This window comes from Rattus norvegicus, chromosome 10 (genome assembly GCF_036323735.1).
Source record: "Rattus norvegicus strain BN/NHsdMcwi chromosome 10, GRCr8, whole genome shotgun sequence".
NCBI classification, from domain to species: Eukaryota; Metazoa; Chordata; class Mammalia; order Rodentia; family Muridae; genus Rattus; species Rattus norvegicus.
Genome location: NC_086028.1, coordinates 81,578,067 through 81,600,118, shown reverse-complemented (window position 1 = coordinate 81,600,118; position 22,052 = coordinate 81,578,067). Strand labels below are relative to the sequence as shown.

The 22,052-nt window shown below is 48.4% G+C and overlaps 1 protein-coding gene across 1 annotated transcript in view; it reads right to left on the bottom strand.

The window, feature by feature from the left end:
• The window catches only part of Ttll6 (tubulin tyrosine ligase like 6), a 44,808-nt gene extending 23,799 nt beyond the window's left edge, over positions 1 to 21,009 (bottom strand). The window contains 8 exon segments of the mRNA XM_063270142.1: positions 4,576 to 4,661; positions 5,097 to 5,240; positions 6,008 to 6,164; positions 9,348 to 9,478; positions 9,623 to 9,741; positions 10,308 to 10,348; positions 11,278 to 11,496; positions 20,697 to 21,009. Of these exon segments, the coding sequence (XP_063126212.1) occupies positions 4,576 to 4,661; positions 5,097 to 5,240; positions 6,008 to 6,164; positions 9,348 to 9,478; positions 9,623 to 9,741; positions 10,308 to 10,348; positions 11,278 to 11,453 (854 nt within the window). The 5' untranslated portion in view covers positions 11,454 to 11,496; positions 20,697 to 21,009.
• Positions 21,010 to 22,052: the final 1,043 nt, after the last annotated feature.

Here is a 22,052-nt window from a genome sequence, read left to right as displayed (position 1 = left end):
CTGAAGAAAGAGTTGTCTGGGTATTGGTTGGAGAGCAGCAAAAATGAATGTGCATACACAGAGACAGACAGTCTCTCTCCCCTCTCTCTCTTTCTCTCTCTTTCTCTTCTCTCTCTTTCTCCCCCCCCCTCTCTCTCTGTCTCTCTCTCCTCTCTCTCTCTTTCTTTCTCTCTCCCTTTCTCTTTCTCCTCTCTCTTTCTCTCCCTCTCTCTTTCTCTCCCTCTCTCTCTCCCCCTCTTTCTCTCTCCTCTCTCTTTTCTCTCTCTCTCCTCTCTCTCTTGATCCTCTCTCTATGTCTCTGTGTCTTTGTTTCTCTCCTCTTTCTCTTCCTCTCTCTGTGTCTCTGTTTCTGTCTGTCTCCCTCTGTGTTTCTGTGTCTCTGTGCTTCTATCTGTCTCTGTCTCTCTGTGTTTCTGTCTGTCTCTGTTTCTGTCTGTCTCTCTGTGCTTCTGTCTGTCTCTGTGTTTCTGTCTGTCTCTGTCTCTGTCTCTCTCTCCTCACATTACTGGTTTGCTTCAGCAGCCATGGTTTCTCAGCCTTTGGTGACCTTTTGAAGCAAGTAGAGAGCCTTTGAAGAACAATGACACTTTGGTTACACTTCAGTCACTTGAGATTCTAGGAAACCTAAAACAAAGTCCTGCTTTGGGGGCTGTCTGCAGAGAACATCAGGCCCACCGTATTTCCACAGAGAGGTACCAGCTGTCCCAAGCAAACTGTACTGTCCCCAATTTAAACGTAAAGCCCCACATTCCAGGAAACCTCTGTCTTGGGAAGTCTTAGGTGCCTGGCCACCCTGTCGGAGAGAGTCACCTGCTCTGCCTGATGACCAGAGTTTGATCTCCAGCATCCACACACAGGAAGAACTGACTCCTGCAGGTTTTCCTCTGACCTCCACATGTGCAGTGTGGTACCATGGCATGTACCCCCTCCCCCAAATAAATATAAAAGTACATTTTGGGTTGTTTCTGTTTTTGAAGACAGGTTCCTCTGTGTAGCCCTGTCTGTCCTGGAACTCGCTCTGTAGGCCAGGCTGGTGTCAAACTCAGAGATCCACCTGCCTCTGGCTTCTGAGTGCTGGGATTAAGTGAATCACTGATGCCCGGCTTTAAAAATTATTTTTAAAAAGTCATTGCGGGGCTGGAGAGATGGCTCAGTGGTTAAGAGCACTGACTGCTCTTCCAGAGGTCCTGAGTTCAAATCCCAGCAACCACATGGTGGCTCACAACCATCTGTAATGGGACCCGAAGCCCTCTTCTGGTGTGTCTGAAGACAGCTACAGTGTACTGATACACTAAATAAATAAATAAATAAATAAATAAATAAATAAATAAATAAAAAGTCATTGCACTGGGCTCCCATGAAGGGTCAAAAAGGAAGGAGCTGGAGAGCCAGCCAAGGGGCTTGTGGGAAGGGACTGCCTGCCAAATGATCGACCTCTGTGCCACTGCCACCTGTCACAGGACACCTGAAGCCATAGGAATACATGTGAAGCACCCAGGATGTGTCTAGAGAAGGACAGGCAAGCAAGGGCCTCTCATCACAAAGGGCATTTCTCTGCCCACCTTTGTCAGGTTGAACCGTTTTGCAGAAATGGATTTTCCAGATTGTTGAAAGCTAAGCCTTTCTAGTGAAAAAAAAAAAAAACAACTTTAATTTGCCTAATTGGGAAATAAAGTTCTCTGGACTAGATTACACATTTCCCTAATTTCCTATAACACGTGTTACAAAACACAACATAACCCTTTCTGATGACTCAGCTCCCTTCGCCACGTAGATACTCTGCCTGGTGATTTTCTAATGTTCCACGGTGACTCGGTTCACTTTAACACCAGGCGTGTGCCAGGCACGCTGAAAGATGATGTCTGGCGTCTGCCCAGAGGCCCTCCAGGCTCACAAATTTTCTCTCTTTTCCTCTCCAACTGGATTCCCGCTCCTGCTGACATTGAACCCCAATGGGAAGATAAGGGCAAAACCGGGGGTGACTTGACCTCAGTTGTCAACTTCGAGGAGGCAGATAGTTAGCATGAGAAAACTGTCTTATGTCTCAGCAGATGGGGGCTCTCAAACAGGGAAGCAGGCAGAAAGAAAGGAAGGGAAGGGAAAGGGGCAATTTGGGAAGCACTAGAGGCCAGGACATATTGTGGGATGAGTATGCTCCTCTAAGCTCAAGTGTTAGAAACTTGGCCCCCAGTGCTGTAGTGACGGGAGACCCGACCTCTGGGAGGGCTCTGCCCTCTTAAGTGGATTAATCTTTGCATGGCTGAAAGGGTTGTGGGTGTGGCTCTGTTATAAAACGTCTCTGGCACGATTGCAGAGCTGAGAAGAGATGGGTCTCTAGGGGACAGAGGCTGAGCCAGGAGAGGACCGAGTGGAGCCCCTGGAGGCAGATGGCTGCTCCGATGGAGAGGGGCCCAGAGAAGAGGGAGATGTCATAGCAGGGAAAGCACAGAGGCTGGGTGTTATTTGAGGGTCTGGAAGGGGTACAGGCTCTAGGCTAGAACACTTGTTTAGCGTGTGTAATTCTACTGCCAGAGAGGGGAAAATATTACCAGAAGTGTCTACATTTTATTTTGGTCTGGCTGTCTCCACAACACCCTGTCCATCACAGCCTGAGGGCCTGAGGCCTAGTATGGTTTCAATGTTTCTGAGCGCTCCCGAGTGCTAGGACCCAGTACCACAGTATGTTACCCACACCACAATGCCTGCCGATGAGATCATTTCTCATAAATGAAGGCAAATAAAGGCCCTAGGACTAAAGAAAACTAAGAGTGACAACACTAGGCTGCAGCATAGGCCATCTGAGTCTCACAGGGACCCGGCAGGACGAGGCGGGTCCGATCATTGGCTGCATCCTAAAACCCAGGAATGGAGGCTCAAAGCAACTTGTGGAGGCTTACTCAGTGGACAAATATCAAAGAGGGCGTGACATGCAAGGCCTCCCCAACCACGGATGCTGAACCAGTGCAGGATCTGTGGCAACCACAGTCCGGGTAGGAAGAAGAAGTACCAAGAGTTTCAGACAACATGGGACTGGTGTCCTCTAAAAAGGGCGGGGGCGCTGAAGTTGAGCATGGCAGTGTACACCTGTAATCTTAGCACTTAAGGAGGAGTGGGAATTTGAGGCTACCCTGGGCTACAAAGTGAGTTCTAGGCCAGTCTTAGCTACAAGACTTATTTCTAAAACACTTGGGGAAGTAAAGGCAGAAGATCAGGAGGTAAAGCATCTTCCACTATAACCAAGCTTGAGGCCAGCTCTAGTGTACAACACATACACGCACTCATACAAATACACACATGTACACACATATAACAAACACACATACATACATACACACACATACACATACATGCGCACACATTTACACAGAACTCACAAACATGTACACACACATGTACACACGCTAAATATATACATACATATATACACACATACATAAACATGCACACACAACTACACACATGTATACACACAACACATACATACAAACACATGTACACACACCATACACACAGTATACACACAAATATGCACATACAAATACATGTATACACACTATTACACATATACATGCACATAACATACACACATGTACACACACACATGCACACATACAACCCCCAGCCATATGTATATATGTGTATATATATACACACACACACACGTGTGCATGCACACATATATCCCCTCCTTCCAAGGAAGCTGTACTAATAATAGTCCATGTACTAAAATGCCCCGTGCCTCCCTGACCCTCAAGTCCCGTGAGGCTGGCACAGTGGACATAGCTTTTCAACCCAACTGTATCACTCAGAGATATGTGACTTTGGGCAACTTAACCCTTCTCTGAGACTCAGTTTCCTCATCTGGGAAACAATAATGGAGCTAAGATCACTCTCCAGCCGAGTTCCTGGGTGCTCTGCCTTGGCCACAGTGTGGTGGGGAAACTTCAACAATAAGTCCTCAGGCACTGGCTCTCTGCCCTAACACCCAGAGGCTCCCTTTGCCCCTCTCTGCCCAGCCACACACACACTTCTTGGTCTACCTTCCTCTCAAATGCAAGCTGATGAATCGGTAACTTGAGTAGAGAAGCTGCTTGTGGGGGTCAAACCAAACCAAATCCCGCATTTTCCCCAATCTGACCGAAGGCTGACTAGCCAGGTGACTCCAGGGCATCGTGACACATCAGTTGAGAATCTGTGATGGAGCAACACCCCAGGGGAACTACAGACCAAGAATCCCAGCTGGCAAGTCCTCCTCGCTTGGCAGCCAAGCAGTCAATAAAGTCTGTTGATCTGGAAAGGTCCTGGAGGGCAACTGTAACAAGGTATGTTTTGGTGTGTGTATGTGTTCTGCTGGGGAAACCGTTCGTGTTTATCTCCCTCCTCCCAGCCTCCCAGGGTTTACAGCATGGCCTCCTTTTAATGATTAACAGTCCAGAGAGCTGACATGAAGAATCTGTTCTGGGCTGAGAGGCAAAGCAGGCTTTGTGGAGATCATGTGACCCAAGATGGAAATACTGTCAGGGACTGAGTGGGTTTGGACGGAATCCTGGGAGATGAGCGAAGCGGCCCTCTTACCTCTTGCTGCCAGAATGCGCATCTTGAATGAAGTTGGAACTGTGCTTATTGATAGAATAATTGGTCAGGTGCATACAGATCTCATCCTGGAGAAAGAGACACAAGACCATAGGTCAGGCTGAAGCAAGGGCCTTCTGGGTCCTTTCCCTCCATGCACCCTGCACTGCCCACATCCACTCCCATAGGCCCCGGGGGCAGGGGAAGGAATTTACAGGCATAAGCAAGGGGGCAAATGAGGAAAAAACAATATCCCATAGCCCAGAGTATGAGAGACTCAGGAAGACCTAGCCTCAAGTCCCAGATGCAACACTTCTTAGCTGAGTGAGGCTAGTCCAGTCCCCTATACTGTGCAGGTTTTAATGTCCTCTGGAAGGTGGCGACACTAATGCCTATCTCGGGGGGCTCCTGGGAGCACTGAGAAACCTCGTGGAATCTGGGCCACAGTCATCACTCATCTGACGCCAGTTCCCCGGAATCTGAGGATGTTATCATGAGGAGGAAGGGTGTCCCTTTCAGCTCACCAGGTTTTCTGTGTTGGGGTGAGAGTAAGAGGTAGTAGCAAAGCGAGCCAGTCCTTCATTGTACACAAAAACCCTGAGAGGGTCACAGGAGGTCACCAGCACATAAACCCGAAGGTCAAACTTGAACCCGTCGATGATGAAGGGCTGGGTGGGGAGAAGAGAAGTCACGAAAGTGTCAGAGGTGGCAGCCACGGGTGAAGAGGTCTAGCTCCTACCTTGTCCTCGGGGGAACTAGCCGCAGCATTGCCCAGTGGTGTAAAGAGTGGGCTTGCCCCAGGTGGGGAAGCAGGAGAAACAGATTTGGGCTTTAGGACCTGAGGGGTGACCTTGGGGTCCTCACTAGACCACACGGTGGCTAGAACTCCTGAGCTATGGAATGCTTCAAGCAATTCTCTCTAAGAGATGTCTCAGCGGAGATCAAAGCTACAGAGTCCTAGAATGGGGCACACGTACCCAGGCCTACATCACTCCCAGCTGCCTTCTCAGAGAGTCTTCCTGCAATAGGCTCTCAGACATTTTGTCTTGGGGAGACCAGAGCTTCCCCGCCCCCCTCACCCACACTTCTAGAAGGACCCCTCCGTGCAGTGGGCTATATTCCCATGTGGTCTGTGACTCCCCAACCCCAGTCAGGGAGAAAAGCCGGCGACTACAAATGTCCCTAGATGACACCCCTCTCCTAAATGAGGCAAGGCCTCCTCAAACCAAGCTTTCATCCATTTGAGGGAGGGTCAGCCTGGTGAGGCCAGATCGGTGGTGAACTGTGCAAGGGTGAGGGATATTGTGACTTGGAAGGTTTGGGACTGACCACATCCAAGGCATGAGACAAGCTCATCTGCACCTCTGCCTTCCACTGACTTCATTTCGCACTCTGTCCCACAGAGCCCGAGGTCGCAATCATGGCGAGGAAGTACCTTTGAAATATAAAGCTGGCAGATCATATCCTCTCCTGGCTTGATTTCTTTCACCGACCGGGTAATGAATATGCCTCTCCCCTGGCAACCCGAGTCCGGCTTACAAATGTAAGTCTTATTTTTTCTTGTCCGGCTGTAAGTCTGCAAATCTCCCCAGCTGTCACAGCAGGGAGGGGACAAGACACACCTTTAGCTTGGGAACAATGACAAGGAAAACTAATCTTTATTTATTTTTATTTATTTTATGTGTATAGATGTTTCGTCTGTGTGTATGTCTGTGCACCATGTCTCTGCACCGTGTCTGTGACTGGTGCCAGAGAGGAGGCTGGAAGAGGGTGTCAGATCCCCTGGAACTGGAGTCACAGACAGCTGTGAGGTACCATATATATGGATGCTGGGAATCCATCCTGGGTCCTCTGGAAAACCAGTTAATGCTCTTAAATCCTCAACCATTATTTTTCTTTAGCCCTGGGAGGCTCCTTATGAAAAGAGAAGCTACCAACAAGGTCCTGGTGTTGACAGACACTCAGTGACCCAGCCATGCAGACATTAAGCTTTAAAGGAAATTCACCCTGGATCCAAACGTAGGCAGCACCACTTCTCTGCTTAAGATGCTTTATTGACTTCACTTCCTCTATCTCCATTACCTACACCATGTGAATAATGAAGGCTGTCTCATGCGTTCCTTCGTTACGTCATATAAATTGGCCAGTGAGGTGATGTGCCCCAGTTCGTTTGACTTGGATTTACCCATGAATTGAAGCTTTGCTCCCAGCTTAAGCCCTGACAATAGGACCACCTTCTTGTACTGGACTCGTGTCTGGACTCCAGTGCGACCTCCCTGTGATGCCTCCCCTTAAGCCAGGAGTCCAGGAAGGCAAACCGCACCCTTGGATGCCCTCTGAAGAAAAAGTGCTGAGGGATGGGGATGTAGGTCAGATGTAGGCCTAGCGTGTATGACGCGCTGGGTCTAATTTCCACAGCCACATAAACTGGGTGTAATTGCACAGGTCTGTAATCCTAGCGATGGGGAGGTGGAGGCAGGAGACCAACAGTTCAAGAACATCCTTATCTACATAGCAAATTTAAGGCTATCCTGGGCTACTTGATGCTATATCTAAAAGCATACCTGCAAAAAAAAAAAATGTACTTAGAAGAAGGAAACGGGATTAGAAGCTGAACGTGGTAGTGTGTACTCCTAACACATAGGAAACTGAAGCAAATGGACTGAGCGTTTGAGCTAGCCTTGGTTATATAGTAAGGTCTTCTCTCAAGAAATCAAGGGGCAGGAATAAAAACGCCTAATCTGTGGATTATAGGTGTTTCAGGCCTTGTTTTGTACTGTAATTTAAAGGAATCTTCTGTGCACTGAGGAAGTCAGAAAGTACAATGCTCTACAATGGCTGTGAAACCTGGAGGCTCCCGTTATCTGAACAGTGAACATGCTTCCTTGTTCATCTATCTATGTATCTATGTATCTATGTATCTATGTATCTATGTATCTATGTATCTATGTATGTATCTATCTATCTATCTATCTATCTATCTATCTATCTATCTATTTATATTTTATGTGCATTGGTGTTTTTCCTGCATGTATATCTCTCTGTGAGGGCGTCAAATCCTGGGGTTATAGACAGTTGTGAGCCGCCATGTGGGTGCTGGGAATTGATCCCAAGTTCTCTTAGAAGAGCATCCAGTGCTCTTAACCACTGAGCCATCTCTCCAGCTCCCTTTAACGTACTTTTTTGTTTTAAAATTTAAGATGGGCTTTCTCTGTATAACTGCTCTGGCTGTCCTGGAACTCACTCTGTAGACCAAACTGGCCTCTAAATCACATTATATGCCTGCCTCTGCGCCTCTCTCTCTGCCTCTCTGCCTCTCTGCCTCTCTGCCTCTCTCTCTGCCTCTCTGCCTCTCTCTCTGCCTCTCTGCCTCTCTCTCTGCCTCTCTGCCTCTCTCTCTGCCTCTCTGCCTCTCTACCTCTCTGCCTCTCTGCCTCTCTCTCTGCCTCTCTGCCTCTCTCTCTGCCTCTCTCTCTGCCTCTCTCTCTGCCTCTCTCTCTGCCTCTCTGCCTCTCTCTCTGCCTCTCTGCCTCTCTCTCTGCCTCTCTCTCTGCCTCTCTGCCTCTCTCTCTGCCTCTCTCTCTGCCTCTCTGCCTCTCTCTCTGCCTCTCTCTCTGCCTCTCTGCCTCTCTCTCTGCCTCTCTGCCTCTCTGCCTCTCTCTCTGCCTCTCTGCCTCTCTGCCTCTCTGCCTCTCTCTCTGCCTCTCTGCCTCTCTGCCTCTCTGCCTCTCTCTCTGCCTCTCTGCCTCTCTCTCTGTCTCTCTGCCTCTCTGCCTCTCTCTCTGCCTCTCTGCCTCTGCCTCTGCCTCTGCCTCTGCCTCTGCCTCTGCCTCTGCCTCTGCCTCTGCCTCTGCCTCTGCCTCTGCCTCTGCCTCTGCCTCTGCCTCTGCCTCTGCCTCTGCCTCTGCCTCTGCCTCTCCAGTGCTGGGAGTAAAGGCGTGCCCCAGCACCACCCAGCTAACACAGGCTTCCTTTGAAGTTAATGCTAGCCCTGAAGATTGCTCCAGACACATCATGAAGAGTCTGCAAGCTCCAGGGCTCTTGATTTGGGGAAGACTTGGTGGAGAAGGGAGAATGAGATTCTTTGCAGTGTGAATATAATTTTTTTTAAAACATTGTTTTAGATGTTTACATTTTTTAGGTCTAGAAGTATATATGTGCACTGTGCCATGCTCGGAACTGTCTCTCCATCCATTTAAATATGACTCTGTCGGTGACACGTCACTGTCACCACCCTTTATTGTACCCTCATCGTACCCCTGGTCATGTGCATGCCATCTCTCTCTGTTTCCCTTGCAACTCTGGGCATGACCTAGAGAATTACACAAACTGGGAGGGGAGGTCTTCCTTTGGAAGGGAGGGTTGGTGGCTGTCCATGCCACTGAATGGGGCAGGCTAGGCAACCTTCTCTGTTCTTGTTCTGGGTGCCAACCACAACCTTGTTTTCTCCTTGAAAATGCAGAAACTACACAAGCAGGTGGTTGGAACAAGTTCAAATCCAGCAGCTTTCGGGGGCAGAGCAAACTTTCATCCTAACTGTGGGTCCAACCTCCAAGGCACCCAAGCCCCTACCTAATTGACAGCTCATTTTATAGGCAGGGCCTGTGTTTTCTCAACCTTGGACACACCCTTACCCTCTTTCTTCCTGAACAGTAGAGGGAAATTCAGAAGGTAGTATGGAAAGGGGTTGTGGCAGCTGGGAAATCAGGGCAAGAGAGAAAAAAAAAAAAAATAACGATGGGAGGGGGGAGGGGCGGGCGTAGTCCGGTACTCACTCAGCAGGAAGACACCAGGTCCTGGGGAAGAAATGGAAGTCCTTAGGAAACAGCTTTAGCATGCGGCTCATATTCCGGGCCAGCAAGTCCTTGCGGCAGATCTCACTCATCCCAGGAAAATGATTGATTTTCTGCAAAGGGAGCCACAATTCATAAGCGATTCTGGCAGAATTGAAGCAGGGCTACGGGAGGGCCATGAGATCCTTTTTGAGAGCCAGCACTACAAACCAGGCCACCACTGGCCAGGTGCCACACGTCCAGGGTCGGGGACACACCTGATAGCTCTTCATTTCCATCACTCGCTCCAGCGACACTGAGTAGTCGGTCCAATAGAGAGTCCAGTCATCATTGTCACCCGCCTCTCGAAGGCCATATTGCTGGGCAGCCCTGCGCACTGTGAAGGAGTTGACGAGAAAAAATAAAAGGTCTGGCGAGGGACAGAAGCAGGAGAGCTCCCTTTCCTATGAACTCCCAGATCTCATATTGAAATTAGAGAGCTGGCTCCTTGGGACTGGAAGCCATCTTGCTCTATGTAGAGAGCAAAGAGTGTAGGGGAATGGATAGGTTATTGAAGGATACATCTGAGGCTATGTGGGGTGAATCTTAGACTCAACCTGCTTCCCTTTCCCAGGGAAGAGCTCTCTGGCTTGTCTCCAAACATTAAACCCTAGATCAGTGAGATAAACTAGTACAGAGGCAGGGGCGGGGAGGGGGGTACATTTGACATAGTTGAGTCTTGAGCTAGCCTGAGCTACAGAGTGAAGCCCTGCCAACAAGTATGTACATAAATGAGCAAGACTTTAGGCTGTGGATGCCACGTGATTTTTAGAAGGAGATTTCCAGTTTCCTCTAACAGTTTATGGAGCCAGGAGAACCAAGCATTTGGAGACCCTGTTTATCAGCCTCAGGCATCCCCACCCTTCAGTCTCCATCACCGATCCCTTGAACACAGATGCTCACCGCTGTCATACCGGCAGTTGGATAGATTGATCACCAATCATCTGGAAAAGAGAAAAAGGCAGACAGCAAGACACAGACAGATACCCTGGCCAGAACACGGGGCTGGGATCAGACACACACGCCCCAGCTGCCACACTGAGCCAGGCCCTGCCCCCTCCCCATCACCAAGGACCCTGGCACAAAGGACACAGAGCAGTAGGAGCCCTCACAGTTCCGTCACTCCGTGGGCTACAATTACTTTTACTTGCTATTTCATGTTAGCATCATTGCCTCAACCCCCTTTTTTTAATTTTGTCAGTGATGGGACTTGAACCCAGGGCCTCCCACCTGAAACTGAGGCACCTGACACTAGGCTACATTCCTAGTGGTTCCTGTACTTATACACCACCAGCCCACTGGGGACGGGAATTTTAAAAAACACATACTTCTGACTAAAATATTGTCTCCTTCTTCTCCCCACTAAGGGAAGTTATTTAGAAGGCAGACAAGCTCTCCACAAGGCACAGCAGAGTATTAACCCAGAACTGGAGTGCACAGGCTGCAACCACCGGGGCTGGCAAGTCACCGTGGTCCTGTTCCACTGCAAGCATGTGAAATTCCCTAGACACACTCGAGCTTGCGCCTATGAAGGGAAATTTTTCTTGTTCCTTCAGCAAGGAGCTCCCTCTCCACCCAGTCTTTAAAATGCACTGCAAATACAAATGGAAGGGACAGTACAAGGTGTGATTCGAGGTCACACACACTATTATGGGATGCCATAAAACAGAACACTGAAAGTGCTGTGATCCAGACGGGACAAGCCCTGGTGTCCCCTTTTCCTCCCATCAGCCAAGGCCCTCATCTCCCTTCCCTCTTGCTCTTATCAACACTGACCACACACACACACACACACACACACACACACACACACACACACACACACCATGCACACACACACATGCCCCACAACTCCTCGTTTTTCAATACTAACCTTTTTTTCTTCCTCTTTTTCTTGCCATGCTGCTGGGCATTCTGAAGCCTCTTTTGTGTGTTCTCTCTCACAAAAGCCAGAGCGACCAATTTTTTTAGCTCCTCTAGATCTTCTGTGGAACTCTCCTCCCTCTCTTCAGCCCCTTCCTCACTTTCTAAAGTCAGGCACTGTAGCATCTTCCTAGCCCTGGAGGAGGCTCCGGGGAAACATCAGCCCTCCCTGGAGAGAAGGTAGAGCGATCAGCAGTTGCATGGGTTCACCTGAAGGGGGCGCTCCTCCCTAGCTCATGTTGGTTCCCAAACAACTGGTTGGAGTTTATAAAAAAATGCTCCCCTCTCCAACTGCACTCTTGGTGCACGCTCAGGGAAAAAGCTAATTCCACCTTTGCCAAAGACTCTGACCTTGGGGACTCACTTAACCAACCCCGGCCTTGGTTTTGGCCATCTGGGGTTTTCTGAAAGAGTCTGAGCTGTATGAACAGCACTACCTGGTAAACAATCTTATTATTAAAGTGAGTGTGTGCCTGGAGACAGCCTCAGAACTAAGCCTCAAGCCTTCCTAGCTGAGGGACTGAGTCCCGAAGGTGCTGCAGAGGTGAGCTGAGTTCTGTTAACCCTTACAGTGCTGCATTCAGCCTCCCATAATGCAAGATGCAGGCATGAATTAAGACACATAGGTGGCTGTGAATCAACAGATGTCCGTTCCCAGCAATTCTGAGACTGAACTAAGAGCTTCTGGAAAACTAGTATTCGTAATTGCTGAGACATCTCTCCAGCCCATACACACACACACACACACACACACACACACACACACACACACACATACATTTTCCAGCGTTCTGCCTTCACAGTTCTTTAGGAACACAGTCTGCTTCTGCATAACCCAGGTCTTCCTGGTCTATTCAGATCACAGCCCTCACACCAAGGCTCTTGAAGCCTTGGTGGCCCGTGAGGCCCATTTCACAAGGCTCTCACCTTCCTTCTCCTTCCCACCAACCTCATCACGCAAGCTTTTCTCCTTGGACGTCCACAGGCCTTTGCTACTTACTTGCCTGTCAAGTCCACACACATCCTTTGGATCAAAGTTGTTTTTTTTTAATTAATATCTTTATCTTTCAGATTGTTGCTGAAATCATGTGAAAGGAGGCCTTAAAGCTGCAAAGGCAGACATCACCTGTGGCTCTACTACTCTACCAAAGCAGCTTTGCCTTGGCTGTGAGTTCCTTTATTCTTTTTTTTTTTTTTTTCTTTTCTATTTTTCGGAGCTGGGGACCGAACCCAGGGCCTTCCGCTTGCTAGGCAAGCGCTCTACCACTGAGCTAAATCCCCAACCCCTATTCTTAATTCTAATTGTAATTATTCTGACATCATTTTAACCACTTTGGTAGCTTTCTGCCCATTTAATATATCATAAAGGCCCATTTATGTTGGCCAAGTTTGCATGTCCCTAGGTATATTTTGCACTTTTTACTCTCTCTCTCTCTCTCTCCCTCCCCCACTGTATGTGTGTGTGTGCACATGTGGTGTGTATGTGTGTGGTGTGTGTGTGGTGTGTGTGTATGTGTGTGGTATGTGTGTGGTGTGTGTGTGGTGTGTGGTGTGTATGTGTGTGTGTGGTGTGTGTGTGTGGTGTGTGTGTGGTGTGTATGTGTGTGTGTGGTGTGTGTGTGTGTGTGTGGTGTGTGATGTGTGTGTGTGGTGTGTGTGTGTGGTGTGTGGTGTGTGTGTGTGGTGTGTGTGTGGTGTGTGTGTGTGTGGTGTGTGTGTGGTGTGTATGTGTGTGTGTGGTGTGTGTGTGGTGTGTGTGTGTGTGTGGTGTGTGGTGTGTGTGTGTGTGGTGTGTGTGTGTGGTGTGTGTGTGTGTGGTGTGTGTGTGGTGTGTGTGTGTGTGGTGTGTGGTGTGTGTGTGTGTATGTGTGTGTGTGTGGTGTGTGTGTGTGTGTGTTCTGGGATCGGCCTCAGATAGGTAGTCAGGTTGCTGTAGAACACACAACTGCTGAGTCACCTTGGTGGCCAGCATGGTTCCTGCTTTTTAATGGCTATGAAACACTCCATAGGAGGAACGTGCCTAAATTCAACCAACCCTTGTTTTATTGTTGGCCATACAAGTTGCTTCTAATTTTGATAGTATCTAAACATCCCAAAACCTGTTTTCAAGCTGGGGTTGGTAGCTAGAGTCTGGCTAGTGGGGAGGCTGAGGCAGCAGAATCCTTGCGCCTACTGAGAGCTCATCTCCTAAAGAAGTAAAACAAGAAATAGACCTTCATGTGTAGAGGGTCTTTTACTTCTTTGGGGTTCCGTTTCTTGTTTGTCTATATCTTTATTTAAGACAATGTCTCACTATGTAGCCCAGGCTGGCCTGCAACTCATGACAATTCTCACTTCTCAGCCCCGCCACAATGTTACAGGTGTGTACCCCTAAGCCCAGCTTTTGTTTGAAGGTGAGTCTTTCCTTATATAGCCATGGCTGGGCACAGTGGCATGCACCTGTAATTCCCAGCACATGGGAGGGTCAGATGTTCAAAGTCATCATCAGTGAATCTAGAGTTACAGGCCAGCCTGGACTACATGAGACTCTGTATTAAAAAAAAAAAAAAAAAGACAGTATTCAGGGATTAAATGGCTCAGATGATGATGTAGCTTGCTTCTTCCTCTCTCTCTCTCTCTCTCTCTCTCTCTCTCTCTCTTTCTCTCTCTCTCTCTCTCTGTGTGTGTGTGTGTGTGTGTGTGTGTGTGTGTGTGTGCACGTCACATCCCAGCAATAGGCAATTATAGCAGGCTCACCAGGGCCACTCGGTCTCCTAAGAATCAGCTCCCTTCTCCACCCAACTCGCTACCCCACAGCCAGCTCTTTGACCCCACAGCACCCTTGCACTCCTCTCTGCCCTCTGCCTAAACCTGACCTGGTGGTGATGGTTCAGGTCTAACTATGAAGGCTACCTTATTAATAAACCTTCATGTGACATCACTGCTGCTATCTTGCCAAAGGATTTTCAAATACACGTTCTGAGTAAATGCTCACCTCTGCCTGGGAAGGAGGGCAGAGATGTTGCACTGCCCAAGGGCTGTGCTGGTTTCTTCCCTCTTGGAAAACATGGCAGCCCTCAGGACAACCAGCAGAGAAAACCTCAGCCCTCTGAGTCACCGTTCCCAGTGAACAGGCACACACACTTGGCAGTGTTTGAGAGAACTGGAGAACATCAGGTCTTGGCCTTGGGCTGCTCCCTTCCTCGAACGACCAGTTCCACCCCCAGGCGCTTCAACAATGCTCCTCTTTACCAAGCCCTAGTGCAGGAGTGGCTCGTTTACCTAAAGGTTAATGTTAACTTGGGGAGAAACTGACCCCGAATTTGAACTCTGGAGTTGAGGGTTGTCTTCTGCCTTTTTTTTTTTTTTTTAGAGCCTCGTCTGAGTCGTAAGAATAAATCGAGTCTGCCTCAAAGAGAAGAGTTGTGTGGCTGCAGGAGAATTATGAATCCTAGGCCAGTGTCAGTTACGTGATAAGACTGGGACCCTGTTACAAACGCACGCACGCGCACACACACACACACACACACGCATCGTCAAAATCTGTTTGCTCTTGTGTGACCAAGCTCCAGCACACAGAGCAAGAGACCGAATCCATGAACTCCTGGAGGAAGAGCTGGTTCATCAAGGTCTACTTGCCTCCATCCTGCCCGCCCTGTGCTCCAGGCTGCAAAGGCCACCCAGACGGAGCCTAAAACAGGAACAAGACAGCCCTTGCTACATGTAAGCACTTTGGCTTTGGTCCCTCTCTTCCTTCAGACTTGAATGTTTTCGTTTTATGTGTATGGATGTTTTGTTCGCATCTGTCTGTGAACCATATGTGTACAGCGCCTGAGAAGGTCGGGTCCTCTGGAAGGGAAGTCACAGATGGTTGCTAACAGCCACGTGGGTGCTGAAAACCAAACTCCAGTCCCGTGCACGCATCCCATGTACCCCACAGCTGTTGTTTCCGGCCTCGAGCTCCCAGAAGCTAGAATTACCAGTGTGAGCCTCCCTAGCCCCTCCCCTTGCTTTCCCTCCAGCTCATACTCCCACAACCTGTCTTGTTCCCAAGACTGAATCCTGCCGCCTTCTCTCCAAACACTCCTGAAAGAACAACTCCTTAAAAGTCACCTGCTTGCAGACTTGTACCCCAGTATCTAGCCTATACAAACATCCTCTGACCCACAAGATAACGTGGCTTTGCAAATAATGTCACATGATGGCCTATGTAGGAGTTCTTGCCAAGAAGTAGAAAATGTACATTTCTTATAAAAACGAAGGGTTCTATTTCTTCTGGGGAAGTGGGTCTCTATCCCTTCCTGCCAATAAATTAAGAGCAGCTAGACAGTGGCTCCTTTTAACGTTTCCTTCCTGTTACTATGGTGCCTATGATACAGAACCCAAGTGCCTACAATAGCAATGAGAGAATTGACCTTATTTTTCTTAGTGTCTGTGTGTGTGTGTGTGTGTGTGTCTGTGTGTGTGTGTGTGTGTGTGTGTATACATTTGTGCAGGTGCAGAGGGAGGTCAGAGGTCAATGTTGGGCGACTTCCTCTATGGCTCACCACTTCATGTTTTGAGACAGGATCTCTCTCTCTTTCACTGAACCTGGAGCCTGTCATTTTGGCTAGCCCGGCTGGCCAAGGAGCTCTGAGGTCTGCTTGTCTCTGCCCTGCCAGTTCTGGGAGTACAGACACACTGGGGATCCCAACTCAGATCCTCACGCTCACGCAGCAAGCATTCTACCTCTCAACTCTCTCTCCAGCCCTTATCGTTTTTTGTTTCTCAGGATAAGGTCTTGCTGGGGAGCCCTGGCTGGCCTGGAACGTACTACGACCCTTCTGCTTCAGAGCCCCAAGTGCTGGATGACGGGATTGCATTACAACACTTGTCTCAGCCCTGCGTTTTCTTTCTGTTTTTAAAGTTTTTAAAATTAAATTGTGTGTGTGTGTGTGTGTGTGTGTGTGTGTGTGTGTGTGTGTGTGTGTGTTGCTGAAAATGGCTCTCTCTTCCCACCATATGGATTCCAGAGATTGAACTCAGGTCATCAAGCTTGGTGGCAGATACTTTTACCTTCTGAGCCACCCCCCACACTCTCCTTTCTTCCTTAACCATGGGTGGGTGCATCCTTTTTCTCATAAGGCCTGGGACTCTATGTAGCTGTAGGTGGCCTTGAATGCAAACCTCCAGCCTCAGGCTCCTGAGTGCTCAGACTATAAACAGAGCCACCATGCCTGACCTGATTTTCTCATGAGGCCCACCTCTCCCCTTGATACTCTATGTCTGACCACTTGCACATCTCAATTTACCAGTTTTGTGTCTGTGTGTCTGTCATTAGCCTGTAGGCAGGCAGTCTGGTTTTTGTCTTGTTTTGTTAACAGTTCTGGGGACTGAGCCCAGACTTCACAGGACATGGGTGGGCATTCTGCTTCTGAACGCTACATTAGTGCTCCTGCCGGGGGTTTTGTTTTGTTTTTGCTCTTCAAGCAACTCTGAGTTAGAATAAAGGCTGCTTCACCCAAAGCTGAATCAAAAATCATTCACCCATTCATTTCTGTTGTACAGGGATTGAACCCAGGGTCCTAAAAAGGCTAGGCACATGCTCTACCACCAAGCCCTGCCTCCCAAAGCATTTTAATTTTCTGATATCAGAAAAAAAAATTAGAGCTGACCCAGCTAAACCCAAGCTGGGCTCAAGCTTGCTAAGTGTCTAACGATGACCTTAAACTTCTGCTCTACCTGCTTTTACCCCCCAATTTCTGGCATCACAGGTATGTAGCACCACACCCACTTTATGGGACATGTTGGACCAAACCCAGGAATGGATTTAGAACATTTTCTAAGCTCTCAAGGAATTCCTCAACATTATAGCAGGGAGAGACCTTGAAGAAATTCAGGTTTAACCACTCATTTACTTTCAGATCAGCTTTCCTCTGGAGAGTAACTGCAAATGCTAACACTTGTCTGGACTAGGGACAAGGAACTGACCACTGATAAAGACCAAGTCCTGCAAGCCAGGACAAAATTTCAGCTCCCCGCTCCCACGCACAATGTCTTTCTTTTAACAAGGACAACAGACAGATAAAATGGACCAAGTCCCTTGGAGAGCTCAGAAGAGAAGGTTAAAAGTCAGGCATGGGTGTTGTGTACCTACAATCCAAGCACAAAACTGAGAAGGGAAGACCACTAGGAGTTCCAGGCCAGCCTGGTTACAAGCAGTATCTACACATATATACGTATAATTCTAGCATTTAGGAAGCACAGGCAGTCTGACTCCTGGGAGTTCAAGGCCAGCCTGGTCTACACTGTAAGTTGTAGGCTAACAAGAGATACATAGTGAGTCTCAGAAACAAGCCAAAGAGCCCAAACATGCCTCTTAATCAAACAAAAGACCAGAATCTGCATTGTTACTGTATTAACAGACAACAGCACCTCTGTCTCCTCCTAATGTCATAAGAAATGTCTGGACTGGAGAGATGGCTCAGTGGTTAAGAGCACCGGCTACGGGGTTGGGGATTTAGCTCAGTGGTAGAGCGCTTGCCTAGCAAGCGCAAGGCCCTGGGTTCGGTCCTCAGCTCCGAAAAAAAAAGAGCACCAGCTGCTCTTCCAGAGGTCCTGAGTTCAAATCCCAGCAACCACATGGTGGCTCACAACCATCTGTAATGAGATCTGATGCCCTCTTCTGGTGTGTCTGAAGACAGCTACACTGTACTTATATGTAATAAATACATCTTTAAAAAAAAGTTAAAAATCTCCATTCTACCTTTCCAACTAGGATATTTTAGGACAGTGTGTGCTGTTGTTAGCACCAGTTTGACCTTGAGCTCTTCTAAGTTATAAATAACCAAACAAATCCTCATTAGACAGCACGGAGGTGCCCTGTGTTAGCCACCAGGGGGAGGCAATGAGTACAGACATGGCCCTAGGAAATGCCCTGCAGGTGATTTAGAAGAACAATTGGTAACTAGGTTCTTTTTGCTTTCTTTCCTTCCGGAAAAAGTTTGTATTTGTTTCGTTTTAGTTTTTTTACTGTGTAACACAGGGTCTCATGTAACCCAGGCTGACTAGCTTTGATGTCCCGATTTTCCCCTCCTCAGTGCTGGGTTCAGGGACAAGCAACACTAGGCAGCCCGTGTCCACTTCTGAAGGATTATGCACAATTAACTACTCTTCTTCCCCTGACACTTTTCCAAAGGGAGGAAAACTTTTCAGTGCTTTCTTTCGAAGGACTGAACAAATACCAAAGCCCTGCAAAAAGCAGGAAAGAATAGTTGGAGGGTCAGAGAACAAGATCGCTGGGGAAGCTAATCTCTGTGTTTTGAAGAACACACTTTTTCCAGTCCCCAGGGACTGTTTTGTCTCCCCGTGACTTCCTTCTTTTTCAACGTAGGTTTTTTGCTTCATTATCTCTTGTGGAGAGCTTTTGGGGCCACTTGGCAGGAATTTGACATTGAACCAGGACAGGGAAGTAAGCTCAGAGAGGAATCTGATTTTCAGCTAGAACAAAGGAGGAGGCTTCAGGCAAGAATATGGCTTTGGGCTAGGCCAGGGAAGTAGGCTGAGGTATCTTGGTCATCCTGATAAGCCCCTAGAAACAGTGATCCCGGGACTTTATGTATTGTCTTGCTTGTTCCTTAACCTAGAACTGACCTTATTACTTGCATGTAAAAGCAGACTAGGAAAAAATAAAGCCGCCTTCAGCTGGGGGCACGACTGGGGGTCGTGCTACGATGTTGTCTAATTGTCTTTTTCCTTTTAAATCCTCACTCTGCCCCTGGAGAATCCATTTCCTGACTAAGTTGGCTTGGTCAATCTCTCTTTTTATTTCTTTGTCCTCTTTTCCCTACTAGAAGCACCTTACGAAGGTCTCCAGTGGACAGCTGTTAGGAAGATACTCAATGGGAAAAAAAAAAAAAAGAGCAAGGGCTTTGGACCTAGCTTTGGCTTAACCTCCTGATTTACAGTCAGACTACCATTTCCTTATTCACGCTCTATCTTCCCTGAGTACAAGAACACTAGGAGGATAGGTACTTCACACCTAGGGGTGCAGTGGCTCACTGGTGGAAACCCAGCACTCAGGAGGCTGAGGGAGCATGAGGGCTAGAGCTGAGGCTACAACCATCTCCATTTAGCTTGAGAAACAAAGCAAAACTCAGAAAAAGGAGACTGAGGGGAACCTGGGGGTTACTCTGGGTCTGCCCTGGCAATCTAACTAGTGCCAAGAATCACAGGCTGGGAGAGATTTATTGGCAACAATATGATTCTTGCCCACACAGGCATCATCTTTTATTCTGCTAGAACTGAGGACTTCTGTGGTGCTGGAAGATGCAATTCTTTTTTGTCCATTCCTTTTTAAGGTGCAGTTTTCAGGCGAGGGGCACAGCCAGCCATCTCTTCACAACTCTCAGGAAACTATTAGCCAAGATAAATCTGGCTACCTCCGCCCCTATTTCTTTCTTACTTTTCCTTTTCACGGAGTCTTACTATGCAGCCCTGGCTGACCCAAACACTAAAATCCTCTTGCCTCAGCATCCCAACAGGCAGGGAGGGCGGGGGATGGACACCACGCACTGTACTTTCCTGCTTTCTAAGGTGGCGACCCTAGTTAGTGGCCTCCTTATATCTATCTCACTCTCCTTGTAAATAAGGATAATATTCATCTCACTACGTAGTTCTAAAGACCATGCTAGTGTTTCTAATGGTTTCAAACAGTACTTTGTTCAAAATAAGCACCATTCTGTCAAATAGTTGGGAAACGGTGGCCAGTAACAACAGACACAGTACAAATACTAAAGAAAAAAGTTTAGAGTGCCTGGCACGTAACAGTTAACAGATACTTAGCTCCTTTCCCACTTTATCCCCAAAGGTAAAGAATATATTTCCCTAGGGCTCAAATTCTAGATAACTTTCTCAGAATGCTACCCCTCCCCTCCCCAAAGTGAAAGACAAACATAACAGGAAGCCGGGCAGTGTTGGCTCAGGACTTTCAAGTCAGCACTTGGGACATAGAGGCAGGTGGATCTCATTTCGAGACCAGCTTGGTCTACAGAGTGAGTTCCAGGACAGTCAGGGCTACACAGAGAAATTGTCTCGAAAAACCAAGGAAGAAAGAACTGGAAAGGGAATGGAGCCATCCATGGAGGCATGGGGATATCCCAGGCATGAACAATAAGCATTTCGGGAAGGGTTCTTCGGACAAAGGAAAAGAAATGAAAGGGACCAGGCGCGGTGGGGGGTGGGGGTGAAGGTGGGGTTGGGGGTGGGGTGTGCAGAGTGTCTCAGAGATGGTTGCTATCTAAGAGATTGCCTCCAGGTGGCGTTTGGTGTGGAAAACAGTACCAGAGAAGTGATGTACTCTACAGAGCCTAGGGTTCATGAGGGCGACACCCTGCTTCCGAGCTTCCTTACCCGCGTTGCTACTGCCCCGGCTCTCCCCGACTGGGCGGCTCAGATCGCCCGCAATCACCCTAGCCGAACCATTCCTTCTCGGAGGAATTCAGGCTCCCATTGGCAGCCACATTCAGGGTACCGCGACCCCAATCTGAGCCCCTCCTAACCTCGGGTCCTCCCGGCCCTCATATTTGCATATAGGGCCTCCCAGGCTTTCGATTGGCCCCTGCGGCAGGCGGCCATGCCCCCTCAATCGGGAATCTGATTAACCGTCGCCGCGCCCGCAGAGGGTAGTGCCAAGGTTGTCCCTGGAGACGCGGAGGACGCTCTGGCAACGCCGCCCAGCGCGAGGAGCGGCGAGACCTCTAGTCTCCGCCTGGCTCCACCCCTTCCCTCCTCGCCCTCACCGGGGTCCCCCAAGGTCTGAGCGTTATGGGGGCGTCCCCTACGCACAGGCGGGCCGAATGCCGCAATTCAAAGCTTCTGCTCTTCAGATCAGCGGCGCCAGAGGCTTACTTTGATTTTGGGTTCTCTAGAGACAGTACTTATCCAAGACTAGAAGCTGGACGCTCAGTGAGAGAGCAGTAGATTAAAGGAACGAAATTAGTAATATATATAGATACCAGGCATATTTGTAACTGTGGTGGCCTTTGGCTTTCCCGGGGGATTAGCTTCTTTCACAGTTAAAGGAGTATTGCAACCTATGATGCCGCTCAGGGTTACTGAATCATGACGTCGCCTCCAGAATTTGGAGGGGTCGCGGTTTCGAATGAACGGACCAATAAAAACAGGTCCCGGCTGCCCACATCGATTGAAGAGTCCGTGAGACTTAAGGGGGCAGGGCTCTCACAACAAATCGTCTCACAGCAATCATTGGATTGTATTTATGGTAGGGAACCTTGGTAGTGACTGGATTCAGTCTTTCCTGCTGTTCTATCTCCTACCATCTGCCAAAACTGTCTGCAAAGACCGGCAATAAATAAATAAATAAACAAACAAACAAACTATTCCTGCAAATGTTAATTCAGAATTTGTTGACAAACACCAAAGGAAATTGATTTGACGCTAATGTGTTTTTATATGGTTGGGTTTCTTCTTTTCTTTTTTGTTTTGTTTTTGTTTGTTTTGGTGGTGGTGGTGGTGATGAGGGTGGTGGTGATGGGGGTGGGGGTGGGGGTGATGGTGGGTCTTTTAGGTAAGGTTTTGTCTGCCCTGGAACTCCTGATCCTCTTGACTTTTCATATGGGGATTACCGGGCGCTACTACACCTGGTTCAGCCATAGCCATGCTGTTTAGCCGTGTTGGGGATCGATCCCACGGTTTTGTACATGATACTGGTCAACTGAGCAGACCAGGATGAATTGGGTTTCAGAC